The sequence below is a fragment of the Tyto alba genome, unplaced genomic scaffold (assembly GCF_018691265.1).
Source record: "Tyto alba isolate M040663 unplaced genomic scaffold, T.alba_DEE_v4.0 Super-Scaffold_2, whole genome shotgun sequence".
Lineage (NCBI taxonomy): Eukaryota > Metazoa > Chordata > Aves > Strigiformes > Tytonidae > Tyto > Tyto alba.
Window position 1 is genome coordinate 59,042,566 of NW_024881282.1, and position 26,708 is coordinate 59,069,273.

The following is a 26,708-nucleotide window of genomic DNA, read 5'->3' on the forward strand; positions in this document are numbered from 1 at the left end:
AATTTGCAGAAAGCAACCAGCTGCAACTATCATTTTAGAAGTACCCCTTTGAAGGCAAAATGATACTTGCCTTCACTCTTGTGAGCTAATTAAATGCATTTATGTAAATCCATTTGGAAAGGCCACATCTAGTAACATGGAGACAACATAGATGTCTTAGCAAGTACACTGTAACTCCTTAAATACGGGTTCTCAACAGTCAGCCAAATAGCTGCACAGATCAGCCTAGAATATGTTTAATGTAGTCTTCTGGAAGGCAGATTAGGAAAACTGAGGCTCTGTACAAAATGACTGTTTTTTCAACAGAGCTGTAGTGGCAGCTTTGCAGGCAGCTTGTAAAGAACTAGAAATAACCTCATATTTAAATAAAGCTAATTTGAGATATTCTGTACTCATTCAAAAGACAGGTAGCTCTCCATTCTCTAATCAACTCCTAGTATAATGTTAAATTCACCCATGAGAGGAGTACATTGTACTCTCAGAACTTCTTGATGAAGACAAATTCTTGCATTATAGCAAGCAGAAATAACATTATACCTGCAAACCCAAGCTCACTATATGCACTTACCCCACTGTCTGAACATTAGTAACTCACAGGTTTTATTTGTATAAAAATTAACTGTAAATGTTATAATTTTGTTCACTACAGGTAAGCATTTTTTAAACTAAATGCTTACCCCAAAAAGCTATGACTGGAAACTTAGGAGTTCAGAATAATGCCTCTGATAGCCTTATGCATGATGCCGTAACTTTGCTCTTTGCCAGGGGAAGAAGTGTATTGTGTATGTTGTTACCTGAGACTATCCTATTGTCTGTTCTGATTCAGGATGCTGGCAGCACAGCTTAACTCTATACAAGGTGCCTCGATCAGAACAAAGTATATAAAAAAGAAATGTCAGCAATATCACACCAATGGGAAAGGCTTGATCTTGTTCTTTTACTCAGAACTTAGTAACTGGAATGAAGAAGGGAAGTTATATGAAGTTGCACCAAGATGATAAAATTTTCCTTCTTAGTATTCTTTTTGCCCTATTCAAGGAACTAGTTTTGGTGTTCATGGCTGAAAAAAAAAAAAGGGGGGGGGTGGGGAACAAGCAACATACATCCTTTCACTTCTTATCTTTAAATCACTGTTGTTTTTTAACTTTTTTTTTTCTGTTTCTCCTCTTTTCCCTTCATCACATACTGGATGACAAAGGCTTCTTTAGTACTTATACACCTAGAATTTGTTTGCATTGGGAACAATTCAAAAAACATGAAGGCTACAGCTTACGCACTAACGACACTTACTAGCTTCACTGGCAAAAACAAGCTGGAGAACTGAGGGAGCACCAGAAAAGAACGGCTTTCTGAGTAAAATGGCACATGTAAAAATTAAAAATATTTCACTTTAAAAAAAGAACAGACCAAATCAAATGTTTTCCTGTACAGTCACAGAATACTATGTAGCAACTTGTAAGATACCAAGGGACCTCAGCTGTCTTTCTCACAAGTCCCTTTCTTAAAGGCAGCCTTGTAACATTTTCAATGTTTTAAGAGAAGTACGGGAGGTGACTATCAAAGTAAGTGCCGGTTTTAGTAGATAATACAGTGGCAGGTGATTAGTCTCAAAAGGCAGAGCGACACATACACTGGTTTTTGGCGAAACTGGACATTTTATCTACTGCATAAAGCATCCGCTTTTACCTAGTAAATATTTTCATGTACTGTAGCTGTCGCCTAAGAGGCAAAAGCTCACCCAGAAACCTGTCAAGTCATCTTATGAATGTGTCCATGCCCAGTGTGTGACAGCAGCTGTGCCTAACGCAAATTCCACTGCAGTCATACTGTTGCAAAGAACCCACAGGTACCTTCCCATTGTTGAAAACAGTGTTTTGTTGACATACTATATAGTCATAGCTTACTGCACCACCCTTGCTGACATAAGCAGAAAGCTGCAAAGGAATGAGCAAGAAGATTGGGGTAAGCGCTACATGTTACCTTCACCACGGGAAGGGAGCTTCAAGAGGATGCGTATATGAAAGAAGACAAAAAGAAACGCATAATTTATTATTTCATGTATCAACTGCTAATTTTCTTCCTGACTAGAGACACCTGAAGTTTGATATCCAAAACTGAAGCTTCTATAACAAGCTTCTCACTCACGTGAGCTAGTTCAAGATTTTATTTCCTTTATCATGTGACAGGAAGAGCTGCTCAAGTGAGGTTTTGGGGCTTGGGGTTATTTTCAAATACTGGGTGAACCACACTGAAGTTATCCCAATAAAAACAAGCAGCAAGCCCAAAAAATATCAGTTAATTTTGATAATTTAATATGCCATTTATAGTCATCCAAACATTTTACTCAATACTGTTATGTACAAAACCCACTGAAAATAAAAAAAGAATTTAAATGTTACCTTTCAAATGTAAAAGTGCAATTAATACAGGCAATGTTTTTGTAGGAACATTTCTGTTAAATTCACTGGCTACACAAGAGCCTAACAGGTATACTGCCTACGCTAAAGTGAAGGAGGATTTTATTTTTTGTTAATATTGAGTAAGCCTGGTAGTCGATAAAGTTTTACTGCCACCATAATTATGGTACATACATCTAAAAAAGCAAACCACATTTGTTTTCATAATTTTCAGTTTTACAGACTTACGAGACTTAAGTAGAGCAACAGTAAGATCTGTAAAGTTCAAAAAATAATTAACACCATAAAACATTGCATCAAGTAAGTGTACGCAAACCAGCCATCCTGAATTGCTTTCTCCAGAGTTCTGATAGCTTTCCAAAGATGTTACTTACCCTCAACAAACATTCTTCCCTTACAGTACTGAACGGATTTTCTGGAACAAGATTTACATTTATCATCTTTCATGCATTACATATTCACAATTTGGAAAGAAATGGAAGGCCTTCATACATGTCAGCCTTTAATCTTATCCAGTCCTGAAGTCTCTGCAAAGTTGTTTTTTCTTGTGTTAATGTTTTTGCAGCTTTTCTCAGTTTTTCTTCATTTCGTTCTAAATAACGAATTCCATCTGTCTGCAGCTGATTGAGTTTCTCTTTACGACTTTCATCCAGCGGTATGTCCTCATTCATAAGAGGGTTAAATCTGAAATAAGTATCTGGAGGTAACAGTGCATCCAGCATGGTGTGAACTTCTGTATTGAGAACAAATGAACAAAACAGTTACATTTACATGAGACAGAAAACAGTCCTACAGTCTCTGAACAACAAGTGCTCTGGAGTGACCTAATACGTGTAAATATGTGCTGCTTTGCTGAGTAAATGTTTTTCCACCATTGCCATATCAAAACCCCTTTCTCATTAGAAGGTTTGCAGACGACCCTATAGCTCTGTTTACTCAGCATAAAAAATGAAGCTTTTCCAAAGACAACTTCACTGGTGTGACAATTAAGGAGGCTTTGCAGCTATCCAGATTTTTAATTACACGTAAATTGTGTTCCTTTACAAGTGAGAGTGCACTGAAGAGCAGGAATGTAGGATACACAACTCACATTCAGGATACCCACGATTTGTTACACTCAGTACTAACGGGAGTAGGCATTATGAAAACAACAGTTATATATTCCTCTCTAATCTCAAAGACTGCAGTAAAAAATACATAGCTTTAAAGCTTTCTTTCGTTTGCAACTAATTCATTTTTTATATATTACTACAGATTCTGGGTTTGAATTCAACATTCATTTAATTTGAAATGTTAAAGTTCAATTGTAACAGTTCAGTTAACTAGTACAATAATAAACTGGCTATGTAATCTATCTGTATGCTCCTCTCTTTTAAAACTTGTTCTCTCCTTTTTAGATCTCTCTTCTTTTCATTGGCTGCCTTAAAATTACATTTCCATGACCCCCTTCATCTTTCATTCTCTTTTATTTCCATCTTCTTCACATTCTTACCATGCTCCTCCATACACCTACTGTTATAGAAAAAATTTAAAGTGAAAAAAATATCATGGGTGAGACTACAGCAAAAGATTTTTGTCAACCTGAAACCTTCTCAGTTGGGTCCCTCCTCCTGCAAATTACTCAGCTGTGTCTGTTCTTCTGTCACCACATCCAGTCTTTCTTGCTCTAATACTCTCCCCTTTTTCCTTCATAATATAACTTCCCATCTGCTCAAATCTGTTCTCCCCTCTTTCCATTTCCTCTCCTTTGGTCTCCACAATGAACTTCCCTTTTCTCCTCTTCCCCATCACATTTCTTGCCTGATTTTTCAGCTGCAGTTATAAACCTTTTGTTCCCCTGGTAGAAAGTGGACAGCACTTCTTTCTTTCCCACAATTCCCCCTGCCTTTCCATGATTGTGCAAAAATCAAAGGCGGCCCAATATCCAGTTTTTTCTTACTATGACAGTCAGCTGACAGAGATCATGCAGCAAGGGATCTAGGCCATAAGAGTATTTAATGCTCCCTAGCTTTTTACAGCATCAGTTTCCTTTGTGAGGGGGGAAGCATCTGCATATCAGTATTTCCCGTTTATAGAAACAAAACAGATGTAAACTGCTAGTGATAGAGTTCCAGTGTACTCCTGTCCTAGGAACAGAGTTTATTTTGGAAAAATATATGCTTGGCTCCTCCTGACAGCAATGGAAGTCACGACCACTGGCAGATACAGTCTAGTCCTTGGAAAAGCACATGTAGAAAAGAACAGAACTAAAATGTATCTTATGAAGTGTTGAAAACCAATCAATGTCCTCTATTAACTATTAAGCAGTTCTGTTTACGGGAAAAACAAATCAAATATAAGAAAATATGATCTGTCTATTGAGATGAATTCCTGAGTATGCCTTTATCCTGAAACACAAGCAAAAACATATCACTTTGTATAAATCCTGTTGGATTGTCATTCTGATGAACTTTAAGCTATCTTTTATCTTTGGAATACCTTTGTCATCGAACTCATGTTAACAGTTGAGAACTCAGAGAGCTTAGCAACAACGTAGTGAAGATGAAGATTCATTGAGATAGGGCTAAGAAACGCATTTGTATTATCATCTTCAGAAAACCTGTAATACTGGTACTAAAAAAACAACTATACATGAGTTATGAAGAGGAGTGTTTTGAGTAGTTTCAATGGGGTGGGTAGAGAGAAGGGGAAAGACAAAGGGTTGCCGATTACTCTCTGAATCAGAACTACAATTCTAAGAAAAAAAAAAAAAAAAACAAAACTGAAAATAGTCACAATACAAATGTATCTTAAGACACCAACCTTCTGTATCAGTTGCGCTACTGATAACATTTGTGAGTTTGGCTTTCAGACTGGTGTGTGTGACACTGGTCTTTCCCTCGCTTTCATATCGACCAGTGCCTAGTGATACTAGACACTGCAATGGAACATTTGGCCAAAGACACTTGCACTCATGAACTGCCAGTGCAGAAGGATTATTCAGAAGCAGACCTCCATCCTGTAAATTAAAATTAAATAAAAATGTTAGTACTATCCATAACAGTCATAAAAGAAACTGCAACTAAAGTAGCACATCACCAATATACAAAATCAATTAATTCAAACAAGCATTAATTTCCATCTTTTGCACAGCTGTTCTGTTTGTGCTGCGCAGCAGCTGTGTAGCTAGGCTTCCTGGGCTTATGGACACTGCGAGAGCAGCTCCCAGGTCTGTGGTCAGTTCTGGTGTTACGCAGAAGTTATGACTTCATCTTCTGAGGACCTTTTAGGCAAGGCAGATACGCATACTGACAATAGCCGAAACAATTAAAAGTCTGCATCTCAAAATGTTTATTACCAGTATTACAAGGATATATTCTGTAACAAAATCCAAATCACTACGTGCAGATTCTAAAATAAAAATTAAAAAAAAAAAAAAAAAATCAGCTAAGCTTGGCCAAAGCTATTTTATAAGCACAGTCATTACGTAGGATGCTATAGCCTGGATTTAAGACTTGAAAAAAATCACAGAATCACTAAGGTTGGAAGGGGACTATTGAGCTCATCTGTTCCACCCCACTGGTCAAGCAAGTTCAGCTAGAGCATGCTGCCCAAGGCCATGTCTAGTCCAGTTTTGAGTATCTTCATAAATGAGACTCCAGAATCTCTCTGGGCAACCTGTTCCAGTGTTTGACCACCATCACAGTAAAAAAATTTCTTGCTTTCAGATGGAATTTCATGTGTTCTCATTTGTGCCACTGTCTTTTGTCCTGTCGGTGAGTACTGGGAAGAGTATGGCTCCCTCATCTTCATTCCCTCCCATTCTTTATTCGTACAGATTGATAAGATCTCTGAGCCTTCTCTTCTCCAGGCTGAAGAGTCCCAGCTCTCTCAGTCTCTCCTCACATGAGATGCTTCTGTCCCTTAATCATCTTTGTGGCTCTGCACTGGACTTACTCCAGTACGCTCCTGTCTCTCTTGTAATAGGGAACTGGACACAGATGGGGCCTCAGTTGTGCAGAGAGGAAGGATCATCTCCCTTGACCTGCTGGCCACACTGTTCTTAAGGCAGCCCAGGATGCTGTTGGCCTTTTTTGCCACAAGGGTGCATTGCTGGCTCATGTTCAGTTTGCTGCCCATCAGGACCCCAAGGTCCTTCTCTGCCAAGCTGATTTACAACCAGTCAGTCCCCAGTGTGTGTTTGTGCATGGCGTTATTCCTCCTCAGATGCAGAACTCTGCCTTTCCCCTTGCTGAAGTTCACAAGAATTCTCCAGCCTGTCAATGTCCCTCTGAGTGGTGGTCCAACCACCTCATGTACCAGCCATTCCTCCCAGGTTTGTACTATCTGCAAACTTCCTGCAGGTGACCTCCATCCCATCATCCAGATCATTGATGAAGATTTAAAATAGTATTTGCTCCAGTAGTGACCCGTGGATTACACCTCTAGTGACTTGCTTCCAACTGGACTTTGTAACACTGATCCTAGCACTCTGGGCCTGGTCATTCAGCTAATTTGCAATCCACCTCACTGTCTACTTATCTAACCCACGCTTTGTCAGCTTGTCTATGATATTATGGGAGATAAGTGTCAAAGGCTTTACTAAATTTGAGGTAAACAACATCCACTGCTCTCTACTTGTCTACCAAGCTAGTCAACTCATTGCAGAAGGCTACCAGGTTCATCAATCATGAGTTCCCCTTTGTAAATCCATGCTAAGTCCTCATGATCACCTTCTTGTCCTTCATGACTTCGGAAATCCTTTCCAGGAAGATTTCCTCCATCACCTCCCAAGGGATTGGGCTGAGGCCAACTAGCCTGTAGTTCACCAGAGCTTTTTTCTTGCCCTTCATGAAGACACAAGTGGTATTTGCTCTCCCAACCTGTCCCAATCACCATGATCATTTAAAGATCATCAGGAGTCACCTTGCAACGGCATCAGCCAGCTCCATCAGCACTCACAGGTGTAACCCATCAGGCCTAATTAATTTATGCATGTCCAGTTTAACCGCTCCCTAACCTGGTTTTCTTCCACCAAGTGTAAGTCCTCCTTGCAGCAGACTTTCCCTCTAGCTTCAGGGGCCTGGGATTCTTGAAAGCCATTTTTACTGGTGAAGACTGGGACAAAGGCAGCATTAAGCATCATGGTCTTTTCCATGTCATCTGTCACCAGCTCTCCTGCTCCATTCAGTAGTGGGCCCACATTTTCCCTAGGCTTCCTTTTGCTGTTTATATACTTGTAGAATCCTTTGTTGCTGCCCTTCACATCCCTCTCCAGATTCAACTCCAGGCCAGCTTCTGCTTTCCTAGCCCCATCTCTGCAGGACTGAACAGGCACTCTATACTCCTTCTGGGTCACCTGCCCCTGTTTCCACCTTTGGTACGCTTCCTTTTCATGTCTGAGTTTAGTTAGGACCTCCTTGCTCACCCACACCTTCGTTCGATTTCCTACTTGTTGGGATGAACCTTTCTTGAGATGGGAGGACGTGGTCACTGATTATCAGGCAGCAATCCTGGACCCCTCTCTCTTTTCAAGAATCCATGGGATTCTTCCAAACAGAGCTTTGAAGAGAATGAAGTCGAGAGCTGTAGTCCTGGTTTCTTTTACCCTGCTCCCTTCTCTTAGGATCTTGAACCCCATCATCTCATGGTCACTGGACCAATGCTGGTCCCTGACCAGTTCTTTGTTCTTCATAAGCATCAGGTCCAGCAAAGCACCATTCCTTGTTGGTTCCTCCATCAACTGTGCCAGGAAGCTGTCATCAATGCACTTGAGAAATCTCCTAGGTTGCTTGAGCTCTTCTGTATTGCCCTCTCATCAGGTATCAGGATGATTCAAGTCCCCTCTGAGGATCATGCCCTGGGAACATGAGGCTTCTTTAAGTTGTCTGAAGATCAGAATGCAGCCCAAGGCTAACAGGAACAAAGGCTACTCTGCTAAGGACAGACATCTTTTGCTAGCAGCATGCCAAAAGCATAGGTGATGAGGCTGGGATAAGAATCGGTATGACTGACAATAGTCTGAGAAGCATTCAGATTTTGATCCAGCAAATCTCAAAAGGTATGTTCAGCACTTCTTGGAAGTAAAAAGATCTTCACTCCAACTAAGAAATAATTTCTTTGGACTTTGAATTCAGTAGTACTTTCTATATTGGGAATACCTTAAAAAAAGGCAGCTGTAAAGGCAAAACTTAAACTGAAAACATTATCAATAGCAGAGATTAAGAACTTTATAGCCATTCAAAATCTATACACAGAAAACACACAAACTACAAAAGAAACACAATATTGACTACAATAAACACTATGCAAAATCTCCCTATATCCTAAACCTTCCTGAACTCCCTATATCCCATACCTGACCATCAAAAGAACAACAAAAAAAAGCAACTCTACTCAGGAATAGCTTGGAATGAAATATGTTTTGCAGTTGATAAACATTTTACAGAAACTCCTTTTAACTACAGCTGTGCTAGATAAGTAAAAACAGGATTGCTGAGTTTATTTATTTATTTATTCATTAAGCTTTCATTTCAACCTACAAAAAGCTCTTTGAACGTCTTCTGGATATGGTCCGCTTTGCTCAAAACACTGTTAAAATGAATGGTCTCTTCAATGCCTATTATCCTTTGCTTATGTTTAAAATCGCTTCTACACAGAAAACTAAATACAAGGATGGTTTTGTTCCTGATATAATTCCCCATGAATCTTAATCTAAAAATCTTAATTATCTTTGTGGTGCTTGCTTTTTTTCTTTAAATCCGCATTAAAAACATACTTACCAAATAATTTCCACTAATCTTGTCAATATAATTAAACATGATTGCTTCGGCATAGGAAAATCAGTGTTATCAAAATTTAGGGGGTACGTGATGCTAGAATACAATATTTTTGTAATATTGACAAATAAATTTCAAAGGAAAGTAAAGTACACATACCAAATGGGTATTGTGATGATATATAACAGTTTCGTGCAGTAAGTTCCATTTTTAAATGTTATTAAATTTAGGTTTATTGAAATGACAGTAAACATCCTTTCCTATTAATTTTCACTTTAGACACCTTTAATGTAACTTCTAGCATTTGTATAGATGTGTGTCATTTCTGGAAAGTTAGAAGTAGGACTCAATAAGGCAGGCAACTGATTTTTTTTTTTTTCTTCCCCTCCAAACAGATTATGGTTGATAATGACCACATCCCAATCAATACTGTGCTTCAAATCAACTTAGTCTGTTAAACAAAGATGTTCATCATATTGCTCTTTTGCTTACAATGATCAACTACTGAAGCAGTAAATAACATATTAGTTGAACTGGGCTACTAAGGATTCAATGAAGGAAACACTGCAATAATTTGTATCATTCTGCAGCTCCAGAAACCCTAATTATGTCAAATGCTGAAATTCTTGTGGAAAAATGTTTCACAGGTTTTAAAATTAGTTGCAATGATTTCACATGTATGTTGCTTGCAGTTTTCTCAGAATTCACAAAGAATTTTCCAGTTCTAAGATTAAAAAAATAGAAACTAACCTCTCTGATTCTGAATAATTCCTCTATCTTCATAAAACTGGACAAAGAGTCCTTCCTGAGAAATATATTAAACTAGAAATACAGAAATATGACAGCCAGGTCTAAATATTTAAAAAATTAACTTTATTAAATCATGATATATCTTCCCTAATGCTTCTCCTTGAGACACTGGAATACAGTTCTAAGTGATTGCAGTTTTGTACATAAGGTATGCTGAGATCACAACAATCTTCACTGATGCTTGCTCTGAACTCCTATGTATTTAGCATCTCAATTTGTTCTGGACAACTGCTAAATTTGGTATCTTAATTTTTACAATTCTGTTGAAGTTATTCTATAATTATATAATATTATAAAAACTAATCTAAATTATTTATAACTTACCAATTAAAATATTTTTATTGTAAGGACTCAGCTTTTAAAATATGTTTATAAAAAGACACTAACCAAAATGCAGTATAACCAAAAGACTGAATGACTGCTAGTAGTATGGAACATCTTGGCGACTAACACAATAGCTTCTTCTTCCATGTTAGTTCCTATGAGCTTCCATGCCACTTTGAGGTTTTATGCAGTTAAACAACTGGAAGAAAACAAGGCAAATTATTCTGATCTATGGGTACAGAGATGCCTGATGGCCAAAATCTGATTTCTTGTTTGTCTCTATTTTCAGAAGTAGTAATTAATTTTATGAGTTCATTCAATTTCAAATGTTCTGTTTTCTTGGTACAATCTCTTGTCTTTGATCCACCTATACCTCAATTTTAAGTTTAAATTTTTCAGTTAGTATGATGATAGAATTAGGATCTTCCCAGCATGCTTCTTCAAGAGGGAAGAATGACAAACCAAGAATAGTAATCCAGAAGCAGAAAGTTTAACACAAACAATTAAATTTATTGATTTGGGCCATGGACTGAAAGACATTCATGGCTGGGGAACAAAATAAAAGCAAACACCAGTAAAATACTACTTAAAAATACAGCGAAGTGGATAGTTGTGATGTCATATTTTTCCCCCTAGCACAATGGCTGAAAAGATTACAGAAACTGTGTATACTAGTGACAACCTGTGCTGCACACTTCATGGAATGACGTGGCAAAGTTCTATGTGTCTGACTTTCAATGAATGTAATTGTATTTACACAATAATGCATTTTAGAATGATTCTAAGTAGAGTGATCAGCAAACGCCAACATAGCAAGATGTACAAAATGCATTGACAGAATGCAACCTTCAAAGTGTAAGAATATTGTTGCTATCTTTGTGCCCATTATCTATTTTATAGATTATGTTTTTAGAACATAATTTATAACTGAAAAACATGTATTTAATGAACCCATACTAGCATCACACAATTCTGATCTCCTAAAGCCTTCATATAAACAAAATTATACAAACAAAAAAAAGATCTTTATACCACATACAATGGTTTAAAAATCTTGTTGGTATAAAGTAGTATTTTAAATTATACTGCCAGGTTTAGATACAATTCAAATTCTACACAGCAATGTTGACTTTATGTGCAGCCTACAGCTCTTCAGTTCCTAATAAATATATCGGTTCCTTTTGGACAGACTGGAATGTCTTCGAATGTTCCTCCTTTCATCTATATTAGATATATTGCTATGGTATGGAACTGTCAGTGTTCACACAGAAAAAGAGACAATATGAACAATATGTTAGATAAACTAATAGATTATCAACATACACTGGGGCTAAAGCAAAACCAGTAGGTCAAGTGAAGCCATTACTCCTTTTGTTCAGTACTCATGAGGTCAAACTGGGAGAATTGTACAGATTTGGACACTCAATTACAAGGTACTGAAAAACTGGAAGATGCATAGTAAAGAACCACTAAAATGGTTTGAGGGCTGAAGCACATAACGCATAGGAAGAGATGCAGGGAACTGGGTTTACTTAACTTGGAAAAAGAGAAAGCCAAGGAGGACTCTGTTCACAATCTTCCACCATCTAAAGGGTGAGAGGACACTGTCAGACTCCTTCAAAACAGTGCAGAATAAGAGCCAGAGAAGCTGTGGAATCTCCATCCTTGGTTATTTTCAAAATTCAGCTGGGCAAGGCCTTGAGCAATGTGACCTAACTTTGATGTTTATCCTGCTCTGAACAGGAGGCTGGACCAGATGACCTCCTGAGGCCCTGTCCTCCCCCAGTCTTCCTGAAGTTCTACTCTATTTAAAGAAATACTATATGAATCACAGATGCACCTTATTTTAGCTGTAAAATGAAATTACATTTTGAAAGCCATTCTTACTAGAAATTGAACTTTGTCAGTCCAGTTTGTCTTGTGGAAAATGCAAACATGCATTTTCCATGTGCAACTCATTCCTCAGAATCCGTAACTGAAAGGGTAACTTACAGGAACTCTTTCAAATGACTAAACTGCTGACCAACATCCACAAAAATGTGCAATTGTCCCGAGTTTTGACTCAGGACTCAGTGTTGGGCAAACAGCCAGAGTAGGCCCCTCATTCTGTTCTCCCATTCTTAGATTGTCTGGCCTTCCCTACATTTCACCATCTCTTCTCATTTAGCTAGTTTTCGATCCAATTGCAAACTCTCTTTTTCTCTTACCAAACATATGAGTCAGGCCTTCCCCTTTTTACATTCTTCTGTGCTGCTACGGTCAGTGCACTGGCAAGTACTAGCCATTTCTTCATATGATGAACTTTGTAAAACCACTCCACACTTGAGTCAACTTAATTTGCTGGCAGTACACTGAACACAAAGTGCCTCAGCAGGAATGTTAATGCAAGTAAGTGCTAAAAAAGGGCATATAACTCTCCTAATGTCATCATACAGAAGGCTTTTTCAAAATTTCTAATAAAAATAAAAATAATGGAAGTAATAAAATAAATTAATCTTATAACAGAGCTTAATACATATAAGACCAAGCTTGTTAGTGATAGCAAAACAGTGATCTCAGGGACTGGGACATTACTCTTAGTCTTTTGCCAAAGGCTTTCCAAGTGGTAAACATGCAATTGTTATGTTTTGTTTAATATTTTATCAGCTAATTCCCAAGTGAACTCAATGAAATTTGTTTTCATACAGATTAAAAAAAAAAAAAATCCCCCTGTGTAACTGTAACCGTATTTTTAGGGCTTGCTGGTCATTAGCCAGAAGTCTAAAGCTGTAGCTAGTATTTTCTTTAATTTTTTTGATAGTTGTAAAATAGTCAGGGAAGGATCCTTCATGATTTGACTACCAGATCATAAATTATTTAAAGCAGGAAAGATGCACCTTTTGTAGGCATATGCTCCAATAAAAACTCTCTGGTGAAGGTACCCTGCTTGCCCAGTTTAGGGATAAAGGAAGGCCTGGTTAAACAGTCTGAAACAGATGAGGACAAAATCTACAATCAGAAGGAAAATACACCAGGAAGTCTCAAAGAAAGTACTCCAGACCACTTGGGATCTTAGTAGCATAGGACCTTCTGAAAATCTTGTCCCATTTAAATAATTACGGTGAATGAGGATAAAGTCACCACTCACATATTTAAGTTAACACTTTGGAAACAGTTACTTGAAATTAAGATATTAGAATAAAAAAAACCCAGTTTGAATCATACTTTAACACGTGCAGTTGTTTCTAACAAGTTCAGAATATTCTGTGCATAGGCTATCATTGCATTTTTAAATTTTGTAAGACTCGTACTTTGTAATCTTTCTGGATAACATCCTATGTGCTGCACAGTTTCATTTGAATGATGCTAAACTTTGTGAAGAAATAATCTAGCACCGGATGAGGGATACATAACTTAAGAAAGCCAAGTGTGATATTTGGAAGCTGAGTTTGTTGGCTCCATAGTAACCACTTCACCTCACTGCCTATGCAGACATGCTTTGCATTTTAGTTCACTTTTTACAGACTTGCTCTGTTGTTTACTTCCATTGTTTTTGTGGAAAAAGTGGAGACAGAATTAGTACAAAGCTATCATAGGCTAGAAAAAAGATAAGTTAAGATTCTGAATGAACTTTTGAAAAGTATTTTTTAAAATTCTGTGTTTAAAGTCAACATAATAAATACACAGATTAAGGATAAGGCTACTTGCTTCATATGAGGAGTTTGAAGAATTACTGCACTGTAACAAGAGGTTACTAAGAAAAATTAAAATAACTACTGTAAAAACACTCTAGTTTCCATAAATAAAATGGGTATGCCTTGCTGAATCGTTCTGTAAAATCAGCTCAATACATTTACATAAGTAACAGCAAATGTCCTCAGAGTAGAAGACAGGAATGAGAAACAGCAACGTTCTTTTACTACCTGTCAGGTCTATTCATACAGATAGTTTCAAGATTCACATCCCAACCTAGTCCTCTCATGGCACTGAGCACCCAGGGCCATTAGGAGAATGTTAGTGTATCCACATATAAGACTTTAAGGCTTGCCGAGACGAGCATTACTGGGCTACCAAGTTATAGTTTTTAACATATGCTTTGTGAAAAAGGAATCCATACATTCAGATTTAACTGTACAATAAACTAGCCCCTATAGTGTTCAGCACAAAAATACTCCCCTTAATACAAAGGTTACATGATTATCATGTTCTATTAAAAATGTAAAAAATGTTTCAGATGTACAATAATTACGGTTCTCCTCTTGTGAGTAATTAGTCAGTCTGGTCACAGTGCTACTGAGGATGAAACTGCTGAAGACGACCTCCCAGCAAGTACAGGAAATCTTTATGTCCCTGCACAAACTATTTTGACCCTATAAAATATATAATGTTTTATAAACATGAAACAGTACAGAAGCAGAATTGTTTCCTCTATCTCAGTGACAAGCAGTGGCTGGTGGCGCCAATATTTCTAACAAATCTCTGTCTAAAATGTACAGTGCCCTAGAACAATTTGTTTTAGATTCATTCTAAAGATAGGTCTGATCCACTTCGCTGTATGAAAAATTAGTGAGAAAATATATTTTAATAAATCAGATAATTTTCTATAAAGCATACAGTGACCTACAGTTATCTCTTTATACAAATATTTCATGCAATATATTTAGAAAGATTCACCCTTGCTTCATAATTATGCTAATAGGGATACTATTGGGTCAACTACATACAATTTATAACTTATTCTGCATTATGCTGATTCCCAACAGAGGCCGTAATTGGTGAAAGATATTAAGGCAATCCTCCTATACATCTGATTTCTAACAATTTCAGAATGAATCGATTCCATTACTTAAGAAGCAGCAGAGATGCTCCTTCAAACTCTTGAAATAAACATCCTGTGCTCATTACTTTGCAGGGCTATCAAAATTACTATTTCTCTTCAGAAATTAGAAAAGCAAAAACTCTAGAACTGTGACAAGTAACTGTTCAAGTGTGCACTGAAAAAGGGGTTCCTCTTGAACTGGCTAAAAGGAATATTCCTTAGAAAATGTTTGTATAGAAGATGAAAATTACATGTGTTTGTATTTATATTACTGAATGACACTAATATTAAAATTTCCATTACTTCTGTCTTAAAAAAAAAAATCAGAAGGTACATTTGTACTTCTACTACACCAGCTGCAAAACCAGAATGTTTTATACTGAGATCACATTACATAAAATAAAAAAAAGAATTAATAAAGTTTGAACTTTACTGTAAAGCTTCATTTTCAGAACTGTTTGTCCATACAATATCTTTTTCCCCCAAAATTAGCAACACCTACACTGTTTGCATACACACAAATGTCATGTTAAATGTTTCTGAGAGCTATCAGTACTATTGCTATTATAAGCTAAACATTTAATAATATATTTTACATTATTTTACCCTACATTAGCCATGTTTGCTCTTGACATTTCTTTAGAAAAAATGGTTGGCTGAGGTAGACAGATAGGTGATTATCTTAAAAAATTAACTCATCCCAGTGAGTCATTAACTCACAGAAAACCATCAACTGCTCTGAAGGCATTACTGAATTAATGGTTTTATGTCAGATATGGAAAAAGTACTATTATACTGTACTGATGAATATTTTCTAAATATTAGCAGATATCAAAAGAAATAATTATTTATTAATAATGAAATATCTGAAAATATATTTTAAAAGCATAAGCTGTGCAGCACAAATTTAATTAAATGAATTCTGCAGTGAACAACAGGACACATCACCAAAATAGTATGTATTTTAACTGTGGTTTCCAAATGATAAATTGCTTGTAATATTACAAGCAAGGATCATAGTGTGTAACGTAAGAAAAAAGCCTCACCTGTGGCTGAATCTACACTGGTCCCAAACTGAGACCCAAACTCAGGTTCTCCATATGATGTTTGTGAAGCACAGGCAAGGTTCAAGAGTACAGTTTAAAAAACCAGCAAACATACAAAAAAACCCCAGAACTCATGGATCTCAGTAAAATCTTTCGGATTCAGATGACACTTGAGTGCTCAAATCTAGATTTGTCCTTTCTGATCACATTTAACTTAGGAAGTGTATAAAAACTTCACTTGCTATGACAGTGTGTATCAGACTAATGAGAGCGTTCTAAAAGTTACACAAAAGAATCACATTAATATAGGAGCTCCACAAGTGAGGCAAGAAATCCCAGATCCAGAGATATCCTAATCCTTGTGAAAGCTGTGTTAGATTTTCAAAATTTCAAAATTCTTTAAATTTAATTTCCCAAGCTAACAATAGAAATATTAAGACTCAATGTATTTTTACATCAAAAATGTGATTAATCTTATTGATATTAGTTTTGCTAACTGGTCTATATTTTTAGCTACCAGTTTATGAAGTAATAGTAAAATGTTAGAAAATTCTAAGTGTTTTGAAAGAAAGGCAGAAGAGTATGAAGACTAGTAGTGATCCACAGGAAATCCACATGAGTCATATTATTAGATATATCACTGACAAATGCTATTCAAAACTTGCTGGTCATTCACCTGTTTAAAACTGTACAATAATCATAATGTTGTAAGCTAACTTTACAGACCACTCCTAAAACTAAACGTATTACAGATTCCACAGATTTTTGTCTTTCATATTGTAATTTCAAACTAAAATTTCATTTCCCATAAAAACACTGTATTTATAAAACTATGCAAGCTACTTAATAAAATTGTATTAGGAAGTTTTTTTTCTTGACTCAAAACATTATATTTCATTTCACTGAAACTGAATCTCTTAAAACGGACAAAATTTAAGAAATAAAGTGAGCTAATTACTGGAGACAATTGATGTGAAAGGTTCAAAATTTAGACATGAACTTCCTATTATTTGTATCCACAGTGGGGGGCAGAGGAACAGGGAGAAAGAACTGAAGGAAAAGTTCTGCATTTTCACGAGTCCTCTAAATTAAGAAGTACATGACTCAATAACAAAAGACAAGATGGGTTTAATTAAAGACAGACAGAAATTGAAACAGAAATTTTTAGGTTAAGAAAAATCTGGATTTATAAAGCTCTTTACATACCACAGCACTGGAAACAATGAAAGATACTATATTGGAGAAAGAACTGGCTAATGAGATGGGACAGCAGTCTGTATTGAACAGGGAACTCTTTGGCTGGGTCTGTTTTCTATCAGAGCTACTCAACGGCTGGTTTGGGGCTCATGCTCTTTATTATTATTTTCTCAAAAGCATGCAACTACTAGTGAAATTTGTTACTATAAAGTTAGAGGCTTTGCAAATACAAAGGCCTTACTATAAATACAGAACAACTCAAAGGAAGCACAAAGGAGATGACATATAGCCAAGCAAAGTGCCCATAAACACTTTGCTCTTCAGAACTAAGTTGGAATCAGACCAAGCATGAAAAAGATCCAAGTAGAGCACTGTCACAGAATGATTCAAACCACCTATATATGAAGTGACTGTTGAAAAGGCAACTGTAATTCTAAACTGTACCTTCCTCTGAAAAGGGAATTACATGACACAGCTAAGACATCATCTAGAATACAGTGTTCCAACATGATCAAATCAACTCCTCTGACTTTTGCTTCTAATTTAGAAACGCTAATTTGGAATCCGTATATCATTCAACTTTTCACGATACATCTTGGGTCATGCCAAAACACACTGAATAGTCCAGTTTCAAGAAATTACTCAAACTGCAGCAGGTATAATGAAGGATCATTGGGATGATCAAGAGAACACAGAGTCTATTTTGCAAGACTGAGATGGACTGACATATTTAGAGTCACAAAATCAAAAAGGATATGAGTGCTTTTCATATACACATCAGAAGGGTAAATACTACAAGAAAAGTTCATTAAACCAGAGAACAGTACTGGCACAAGGAGAATTTGTATCCATTAGCTAGGAACAGACTTAAAAATTAAAATGAGAAATTTTCTGTCCATAAGAAACATGAACAAATAGCTTCTCGAAATAGCCTTCTACAAGGGTAGCAACAGCAAAACCAGCTTGACATGTTTATGAGCTACAGTTTATGCCCATAACAGAGGGCTGTATTTGACCTGAGGGAAACTGTTCATTCTATACTCCCTCGATTTTTTTTCCTAAGAAAATGCCAGGTGAAATAATTCTAAATTCTGTAGCCAAATCTAAAATATATCTGCTACTAAAAATAAGAGTGTAAATATACCTCCAGTAAAGAAAACATTGCAAGGTAAAGCATCTTTGAAGAGATTGCCAGCTGATTTGGGATTTGTAAAATTAACACTATAGATTAATCCTTGCATTGGAAGAGAAACTCAGTGCAGGAAATGGGGCTTAGGCATTGTGCCCCATTTGACTAATGGGAACGCACTGGGTATTGAACTAAATGCACATTTTGTATACCTGGTGAAAATTTTTCCTGTCATAGTACGAAGACCTGTATCTACAACAAGAAGAGGGCAGTTTCCTAAACTACAAAATGGAAGGCAAATTAGGGGCTGGATGGTAGCTGACAAAGTACAAAGTGATTGTTTGAATTATGCACCAGACCACTATATATCGTAAACAAGCTTTCCTGAAGGGAAGAGGTAAAACTGTATCAATAGTCCCACTATGTTCTTAGGCTTTTATTCACAATGAATATCACAAGGCTATTTCATATGGAAATATGACCCCATTCCAGTCATTATTAGACACATATATAACCTGGGAAAATAAAAATTACAAGCTATTGAGCACTGACAGCATATGGTTCTTTCTGATCTAAGAAATGGTGGCTGGTAACATCACAACCTAGAATGTCTGTACAGACATTACTGAATTGACTCAGTTCTGAATTTTTCACTGTACCAGCCTCCTCTGATTTGACAAGATTTATTTTATAGTAAATATTAGCTGGTAAATAGTGTCACTAAAAATATACGGACTCAGAAGTCTAAGAAAAAAAAAATAGTTAAATATAACACAGCTCATTTAAGAGTAAGGTTTGTTTTTTGTTTTTTTTTTTTTTTTAAATAAGCACTCTGAAAATTACATTAGTAAAGCATCACTCTCAATTACTGGAAATAAAAATTGTAATGTTTCCAGGTTAAATGCCTAAACAAAATATACTCTCAATTTCATTTCACTGAACAAATCTTCTAATAACACCTCACTTAACAAGTCCCTGCAGGGAATCTTGCAAGCAGTCTGCTCTGCAAAATACCACAGCAATTTCACGAAGGCTGGTAAACTGCATCATGTCTGTCCGTGTTAAGAGCTGCTAACCAAACCTCTAGAATACATAAGAGAAAAAGAAATGCACATATCCACACAGCTAACACACTCTGGTAAATTCCCTCTTCCTTAAACAGCAGGCGACATTGCCTTGAAGGCTGTAGGAAAATGTGTATAGCAACAAGTAGACAGAGAAACAAAGAAATATTTGTTTCCATCATTGTGAGAACAAGATACACCTATTAAACTGCAGTCTGTATAAGCTCTGGTGCATACTGATCACCGTGGCATATCCTAAGAATGAAAAGAACTTCAATGTGACCTATATTCTATGTCTTCTTAGAGCCTGGGAAGCACCCTTGAATCTAATTTTAAAAGCTACCGTGTAAAACCAATTAGGGTAGGAGCCACTAAGCGAATCACTTTTGAAGGCTGCTCCTATAACAAGCCACAAAGATGAAATGGCTTTACAGATTTACTGCCTAGTAAGAGGACCGGAAGAGTTGGAAAAATATGAAGAAACTGTGTATTAACTTTTTTTAACAAAGGTGAGTCTTGAAATTTTAGTTACATCATATTATTATACTCTTTTTTTTTTTTTTTTTTTTTTTTTAATTTCTAGGTTGTATTCTCACCACACATCCTGCTACACCTGCATTATTAAAACCCCATTAATAGACTAGCTGCCAATGTAACTGTTTTACTATCTCATCTTGCTCAAAGAAAATATGATTATGGGAACACTATAACAATATAAGTCAACACCAGCATTTTAATAAATGGAATTGTAATTCAGCAATGAAATCATGGGAAGCTATCAAGAAAAAGGTGATCAAGTCCTTTGTATTAAATTGAGTATATTTTATTTTGAGAAAAAAATCTGTAGCTTTGTTAAACCTACCATTACCACACACACACCACACACTCACAGACAATCCCTGCTGCCCTTTTAATTAATCCTGTGGGACCAATTTAGTTTTTACTGCAAAACCTAGTAAATGAAGTGTGTATAATGATTTTGTTAAATCTTAAATTGCTCTTTTAATTAATTGGTAATTTCCTCAGCATACTGTACTGCCTACTGAAGTGACATTATTGAGCATCCCAAATGCCTGTCACAGTACAGGAAAAAAAAAAAAAAAAGAGGAATAGATATAAGAAACAACACCCCTCCGTGGGAAGTAGGAAAAAAACAACATCACTGGCTGTAACCAGGCTGGATAGAGGTTAAGAGCCCTCAGTGCTTCATAAATAGATTTTAAAATAAAAAAAAGATGACATGTGGCAATACAGCTTCTATATTGTAACATCATGACTTGGTCTCTCTTGACTTGCACAGTTCCTGGAGAAGCATGTTACAGGGATTAAATCCCTTTGAATGTTAATGTGTTCCTCTTTTGAACCACAAAGAGTATTAATCCTCCTCCCCTCATCTACCAACAGCTGCACTATTTTTTCCTACTTGACAGAGTGGAACAAGATAGCATGGCATGATTGACCTTATTGTAAATATTGCTATTTGGTTTGGACTGGTTACTTTTTGCAGAAATTTAACAGACCTGGTATCAGTTTATCTGCAGCACAAACAGAAATAACTGTCCAGGCACCCAGAAATGTCTTTCTAAACTATTACATCAGAAGAACTGTAAAAATAATTCATTACCCTATTAAAAAAATTAACACACTTTATAATCCCTTCAACAGTGACTAGTACAGGAAGTCAGACTGGAATGTTCCCAGAGAAAGGGCATGAATGTGTGTATACAAATACACATGTGTATATAAATATATAGATTATGGAAAAGCGAGTGTTAAAGAGAACACCGACAGTCCAGTTCAGGCATGATTCCAGCATATATATCTAGAGTCATACATAAAATCTTTATGAATTAATCTCAACCCTACACATAACTCTCATTCAACTACTTCATACAGTTTGCGAAAGGACTCCAATTTCAACAAAAGCTAGATAACATAAGGCAGGAATATGCAGGCTGACAATAAAACAAATCCACTAAATTTCCGTTGTCAAAAATAAATATTTTCACACATTCAGAAAGTCCTAAATCAGACCAACTGCCAGAGTACTTTTCATTCAGATTTAAATGTACAACTGACTGATAAGATAATATAAAACCTGGTGTCTATATATAGTCCTTTAGAGTCCCTAACTTCAAAGCCAGGAAACAAATCTCATTATATTTACTATTCTGAATTTTCAGAGACATTTTACAATCATTTTCACATTTTGGCTATCTCTATTATTTGAATTATTTAGAAATCTCAACATTGATGAAGCAGATTACATATAAATTAATAGGAAACTAGCATAGTTTAAGTTCAGAAAAGAGATTATGCTGACTAATTAATAGAAGTTTCAAATCCATTAAAAAAAATCCTCAAAAGACTATAACCTTTCTGACACCGTACTACAATCTTGAAGCCTTTGGCATAAGTTATGATTTACAATTAACATGTACTGCGCTCATGCGCTTTTCAAAAATCATGGCACTATTGAGAATGTCTAAATATGTTATGCTTCATTTACTTCTGTAGTTCAAAAGCAGCCCAACCTGTTAGATAGTGTACAGGCTTAAAATGATAAGACAGAAAAAAGCAAGTATTGCCATATAAACTACAAATTCTAGTATCATACATGACGTGGCCAAGGAACTTAAGGTGGCAATTACAGTGCACTTTTAGAATAAAAATCATTAACAAAAATCTACTATCTAATATTTATTATATGAACTATCACTAAAGACTAAGAGTTATTAACACACTTTAAAATAGCTTTGTGATTATTTTTAAACAGGAATATGATTTAGGATTTTATGCATTTAGGGTTCTATGTATTTTAAAACATATTATGCATATGTATTCTTTTCAATTCATCTTGGATACTTTAATAGAGATAAAACTCTTGATTACCTTGCATTTTCCACTGAGGTGCTGTTACACCCAAGAACATACGGGTAACCGTCTGCTACATGCACGGAGGTTCTCACCCCAGGGTTAAAACAGGGTAATTCAAGGCAGTTTGAGTGCGTGTTGTGGATTTATAATCCAAGATAGAAATCTGCATGAAGATTGTGTAGCATTTGTCATGTAGCACCTTGCTAGCTGTCTGTCCATAAAAAAACCCTAAGCACATCCCACACAGAATAGATAATTATGGAAATAGAGATGTAAGGAAAGTATAATCTGGGGAAAGTAAAGCATGAAAGACATGGAAAATGAGAACCTTTGGATTCTAAAAGGATTCAAATGTGTTTAAATATCATGCCTGCGTAGAATAGAGATTTTTCCAGTTATATGAAAGTTTAAGTCAGAAAATTTAGCATCTAGTTCTACTTCAATAAACCATTTTAGTACCAGAAACATATTTAGTTCCTTATGGCTTGCAAAGGTGAGCCACACCCTACGGTCTTGCTTTCTAGTAATTAAAATACATCAACTAGAAAAGAATGGGAAGTTTGTGAAATGGTGTTGGTAAAATCATATGGAACGGCTTTGACCAAAGGCTCTGGAGTAGGAAAAAAATGAACTAGATTTCATTCTAGCTCTGTGTGTCTGAGAATACTGGATCTGATCTCTATTAACCCTAATCGTACATTCTCTAGTCTGGTAAATTGGACTTAAAAATTAATATAGATTAAATGAATAACCCACCTTATTGCATTTCATACAAGTCTGGCAATTCAGAAATGATCTTAAGACAAATAATTGTCTAAGCACTGCAGAGAAGTTAAAAATCATGTTGTTTATTTAGCTATTCTTCATACAGAAGCACAGACAGACTTTGATGTATTCTCAATTCAAGGGAAGAAGGAGTGGAAAGGTAAGAAGAGGAAGAAAAGTGCTTCACATAGTTTAACACTGACCCATTCAAGCAGTTAAGGAGCAGCTTGGAACAGCTCCAAAGGCTAAAGCAGCTCCCTTTCCAGTTTTGCTTGGCCAGATGGTAGATGAACACGTTTCAGGATTTCAAGCAGTGCTTAGGCTTTGAGGATCAGATGTGTCACTCCATTTTTAGCTTTAGAAAAAACCCAAAATCGTATTTGCTTATTTCAGGTAATATTTGATTGAAGTGTTTTGGGGATAATACGATGTACCATACTGGGGTGATGGGGGGGTGGGGAGGGGAAAGATCCTACACAAAAAGGGAAAACAGAAAAAAATGGAAGAACTCTCACAATCCGGTTGATGTAGTTGCACCATCCTGCCCTCCACGGAGACCTTTCCCCTTCACCCTTCAACTTATGTAGAGCTTTTATGTAGCTGAATATAATTATTCCATCTCCCTGTAAATGTTAATTTAAAATATGGAAGTATGCTGGGGTTTTTTCAGATGAAATTCTAGCTGTTTATCTGTATCAGTGCCTCTGTTTATTATCTCTTAATCTAATGAATTTTTCACTATTTAATCCTATACTCACTTATCTGTTAGTCTTTAAACTTCAGTATTACTTATGCACATTATAATGCTAATGACATTACACAGCCTTTTAATGGACACCAAGATAAATTCTGCATGTGATCCAGGTACATCTTATTACTGAAGATATGCTATTACTGCTTCCTACTAGTTAAGGCTAATGCCAACATATGAATTAATATGACAAGTGTAATAGATGCTTTATTTTAAGTGTCTTTGTTGAAGGTCTCTGGTTCAGTCACCCTTCGTAGTCTTTGTCACAGATCTGCATCAGATCTTTTTAAAAATAAATACTATCAGTTTTAAATTAATATGTACTGTAAAAGGATTCTTTTAAAACTCAAAGAACTGCAGAACAATAAAGGGGCACTGGAGGACAAGAACACAATAGTTAAAAAAACTACTAAAGAAATTAATTTGCCTTGCTCTTTACTAATCAGGGTCAGCACTAGAAGCTATAATACAATAAAATAGCATATACTGTTGATAGGAGACATTGCTTTATCCTCAAGGGAATTTCTTTTGCAGTTGTTCTCGGAGTTTAATCTTACTGCCGTGGCATCTCTTATTTTTTTTTTACTAGCTCAGAAACAGGGTAGAACTTAATAAGCTATCAGTGAAAATAATTAAAAGTAGACTGTAAACTGAAATTACACAGTAATAAAAGGAACACTGAAATAATTTTTTCACACTTTACAGTATTGTTAAAGTCATGCCATCTGTTTAGTGAAATAATGCTCAATGAAATACCTGTTGTAAGCAGGAAGTCAGAGGCAATTTACAACTCATATAAGGTTTCCTTCCAGGTAGAGAAGAAAGGAACAGCAGAAGAGATTAAGTTTTTTAGGACTAAGATTTTTAAAGCCTATGCCCTTTCTAGTTTTGTAAAGGCTAGACAAGTACAAAATTTCCTTTCTTACCCCTATCTGTCCTAGATTTCCTTTCTGCTACCAACTTATTTGGCTTAGTTCTGATTCAGAAATTCAGACAACTTTTTTCTCAGATATAATATTGGAAAGTACTTACTAAAGGAGAAGATTTCAACTTACCTGATGAAGATCGTTACCCAAAACATATTCCTGGAAGTAACCTGGTGCAGCAGATGATGCTCTAATGGCCTGCCACAGTTTATACTGACAGCCTCCGATATAATGAGACTTAACACCAGGAAAGTGATTATAGTTTCTAAAAACAAATGCTTTCAGTGGTGTTCCTCTGTTTACAATGGTGCTTACTGCAGCTACCTAGTGAGATAGGAAGAAAAAACCCAGTTATATATGATGATGATAATAACAGTACGAGAATGACAGCTTCCCACAATATCAAATTCAATTTATACATTAAATGCATCTCTGGAATCCTACTCAGTTCATTATTTATTTATTTTTTTATAATGCCTACATTTAAAAAAGTGAAAATAAAAAAAAATAACCCAAATAAAATCATAAACTCCCTAAAGAAAATGCTGGTTTTATCCTGAAATTAATTGTTTCCACTGGCTATTGTATCTACTGATATCCATCCATTGATATTTAATAAAAAAGCTGGTGTCATCTGTAGGATTTAAAAGTATTTTGCCTTTATGAATAGTAATTTGTTCTCAAACCTCTGTAACCAGCAATGCCACAACGGTATTAAATATGAATGTCAGAAACATCAATCAATTTCTTTCTCCAAGAACATGATTGCTTAATATTGCAACCAGAGTTAAAGGATTGCAGGAACAATCTCTCCCAAAGAAAAATGAAAAGAATCAAACATAAGTCTTTCAAGCTTTTTTGTAAGGATGCTCAAACGTCATTAACAGAAGCCACATATATAAATCTAAGTGAAAAGCCAAAATGCTGTTTTCATAAAAGGAAACATATGACTGCAAAAAAATTACATCTTACAAATATAATCACATGAAGTGAAAGCACCTATAGTTATGGGTGAGTGTTAAAATGTGCAAGACCTTTTAGTGATTATGCACCCAGCCTGGCTGGCACTGTCAGAACAATACTCTTCAGCAGCCAAGTGGGTGTTCAATTTTATTTTGTTTACTATTTTAGAGAGTATGGTACTTTTGTGAAACATTACTTAACAGCACTAGCAGGTGATGCTGTGATATCACTGCATTCATTTCCATTCTTCAGCTACGTAAGTTAAATAATTTAACTCACAGTAAGTCCATCCTTACAGAAAAGCAAACAATAGAAGCATAACTTCTATATGACAGTGCAGAAGCAAAATGTGTGCACGATTTATACTCCATCATTCGATGGAAGAAAACTTTCCTGGTTTTGGAAAAAGTAAGGTTTGGTTCTAAACACTGCTAGAAGTAGAAAGAAAAAAAACTTTGGAAAAATTCAATATAAAACTTATCAAACAAATGCTCGATTTTTTTTTTTTTTGTAATATCCATACATGCTTCCACTTCATGATGCAGTCTAAGCTGTAAAGTGCTGAGTACCTTCTGTAAAAATCTATCTTGCCATGAATTTAACAGCAGCAGAGCACACAACTGTATGCTTTAGTTTGATTTTGCTGTGCCTTGTAACGAGTGACACCACTGCCAGCACTACAAAGAGGTTCCTGGGAATAGCTAGTTTCAACTCTATTTATATTCACATTTTATCACTGAAGAAGATGGAAGAAAGCCAAAGATCCTGGTTCAAAGATAACTTTCAAGTCAACGTAGGATAGCTTCTGTCTCAGAAAGCAACATAGCACTCCAGCCTTTTCATGTCCTTGTTTTAGACATGGACTAGGAACGCAGTCAGTCAA

General features: G+C 36.0%; 1 protein-coding gene across 3 annotated transcripts in view; it reads right to left on the reverse strand.

Moving 5' to 3' along the window:
- Positions 1 to 2,150: 2,150 nt before the first annotated feature.
- Positions 2,151 to 26,708, reverse strand: part of PNPLA8 (patatin like phospholipase domain containing 8) — a 42,492-nt gene continuing 17,934 nt past the window's right edge. For all 3 annotated transcript variants that reach the window (XM_042792468.1, XM_042792467.1, XM_032999840.2), the window contains 3 exons: positions 24,992 to 25,186; positions 5,220 to 5,415; positions 2,151 to 3,150 (listed from right to left, as the gene is read on the reverse strand). In XM_042792468.1, the coding sequence (XP_042648402.1) occupies positions 2,876 to 3,150; positions 5,220 to 5,415; positions 24,992 to 25,186 (666 nt within the window). In that variant the 3' untranslated portion in view covers positions 2,151 to 2,875. The remainder of the gene's footprint in view (positions 3,151 to 5,219; positions 5,416 to 24,991; positions 25,187 to 26,708) is intronic.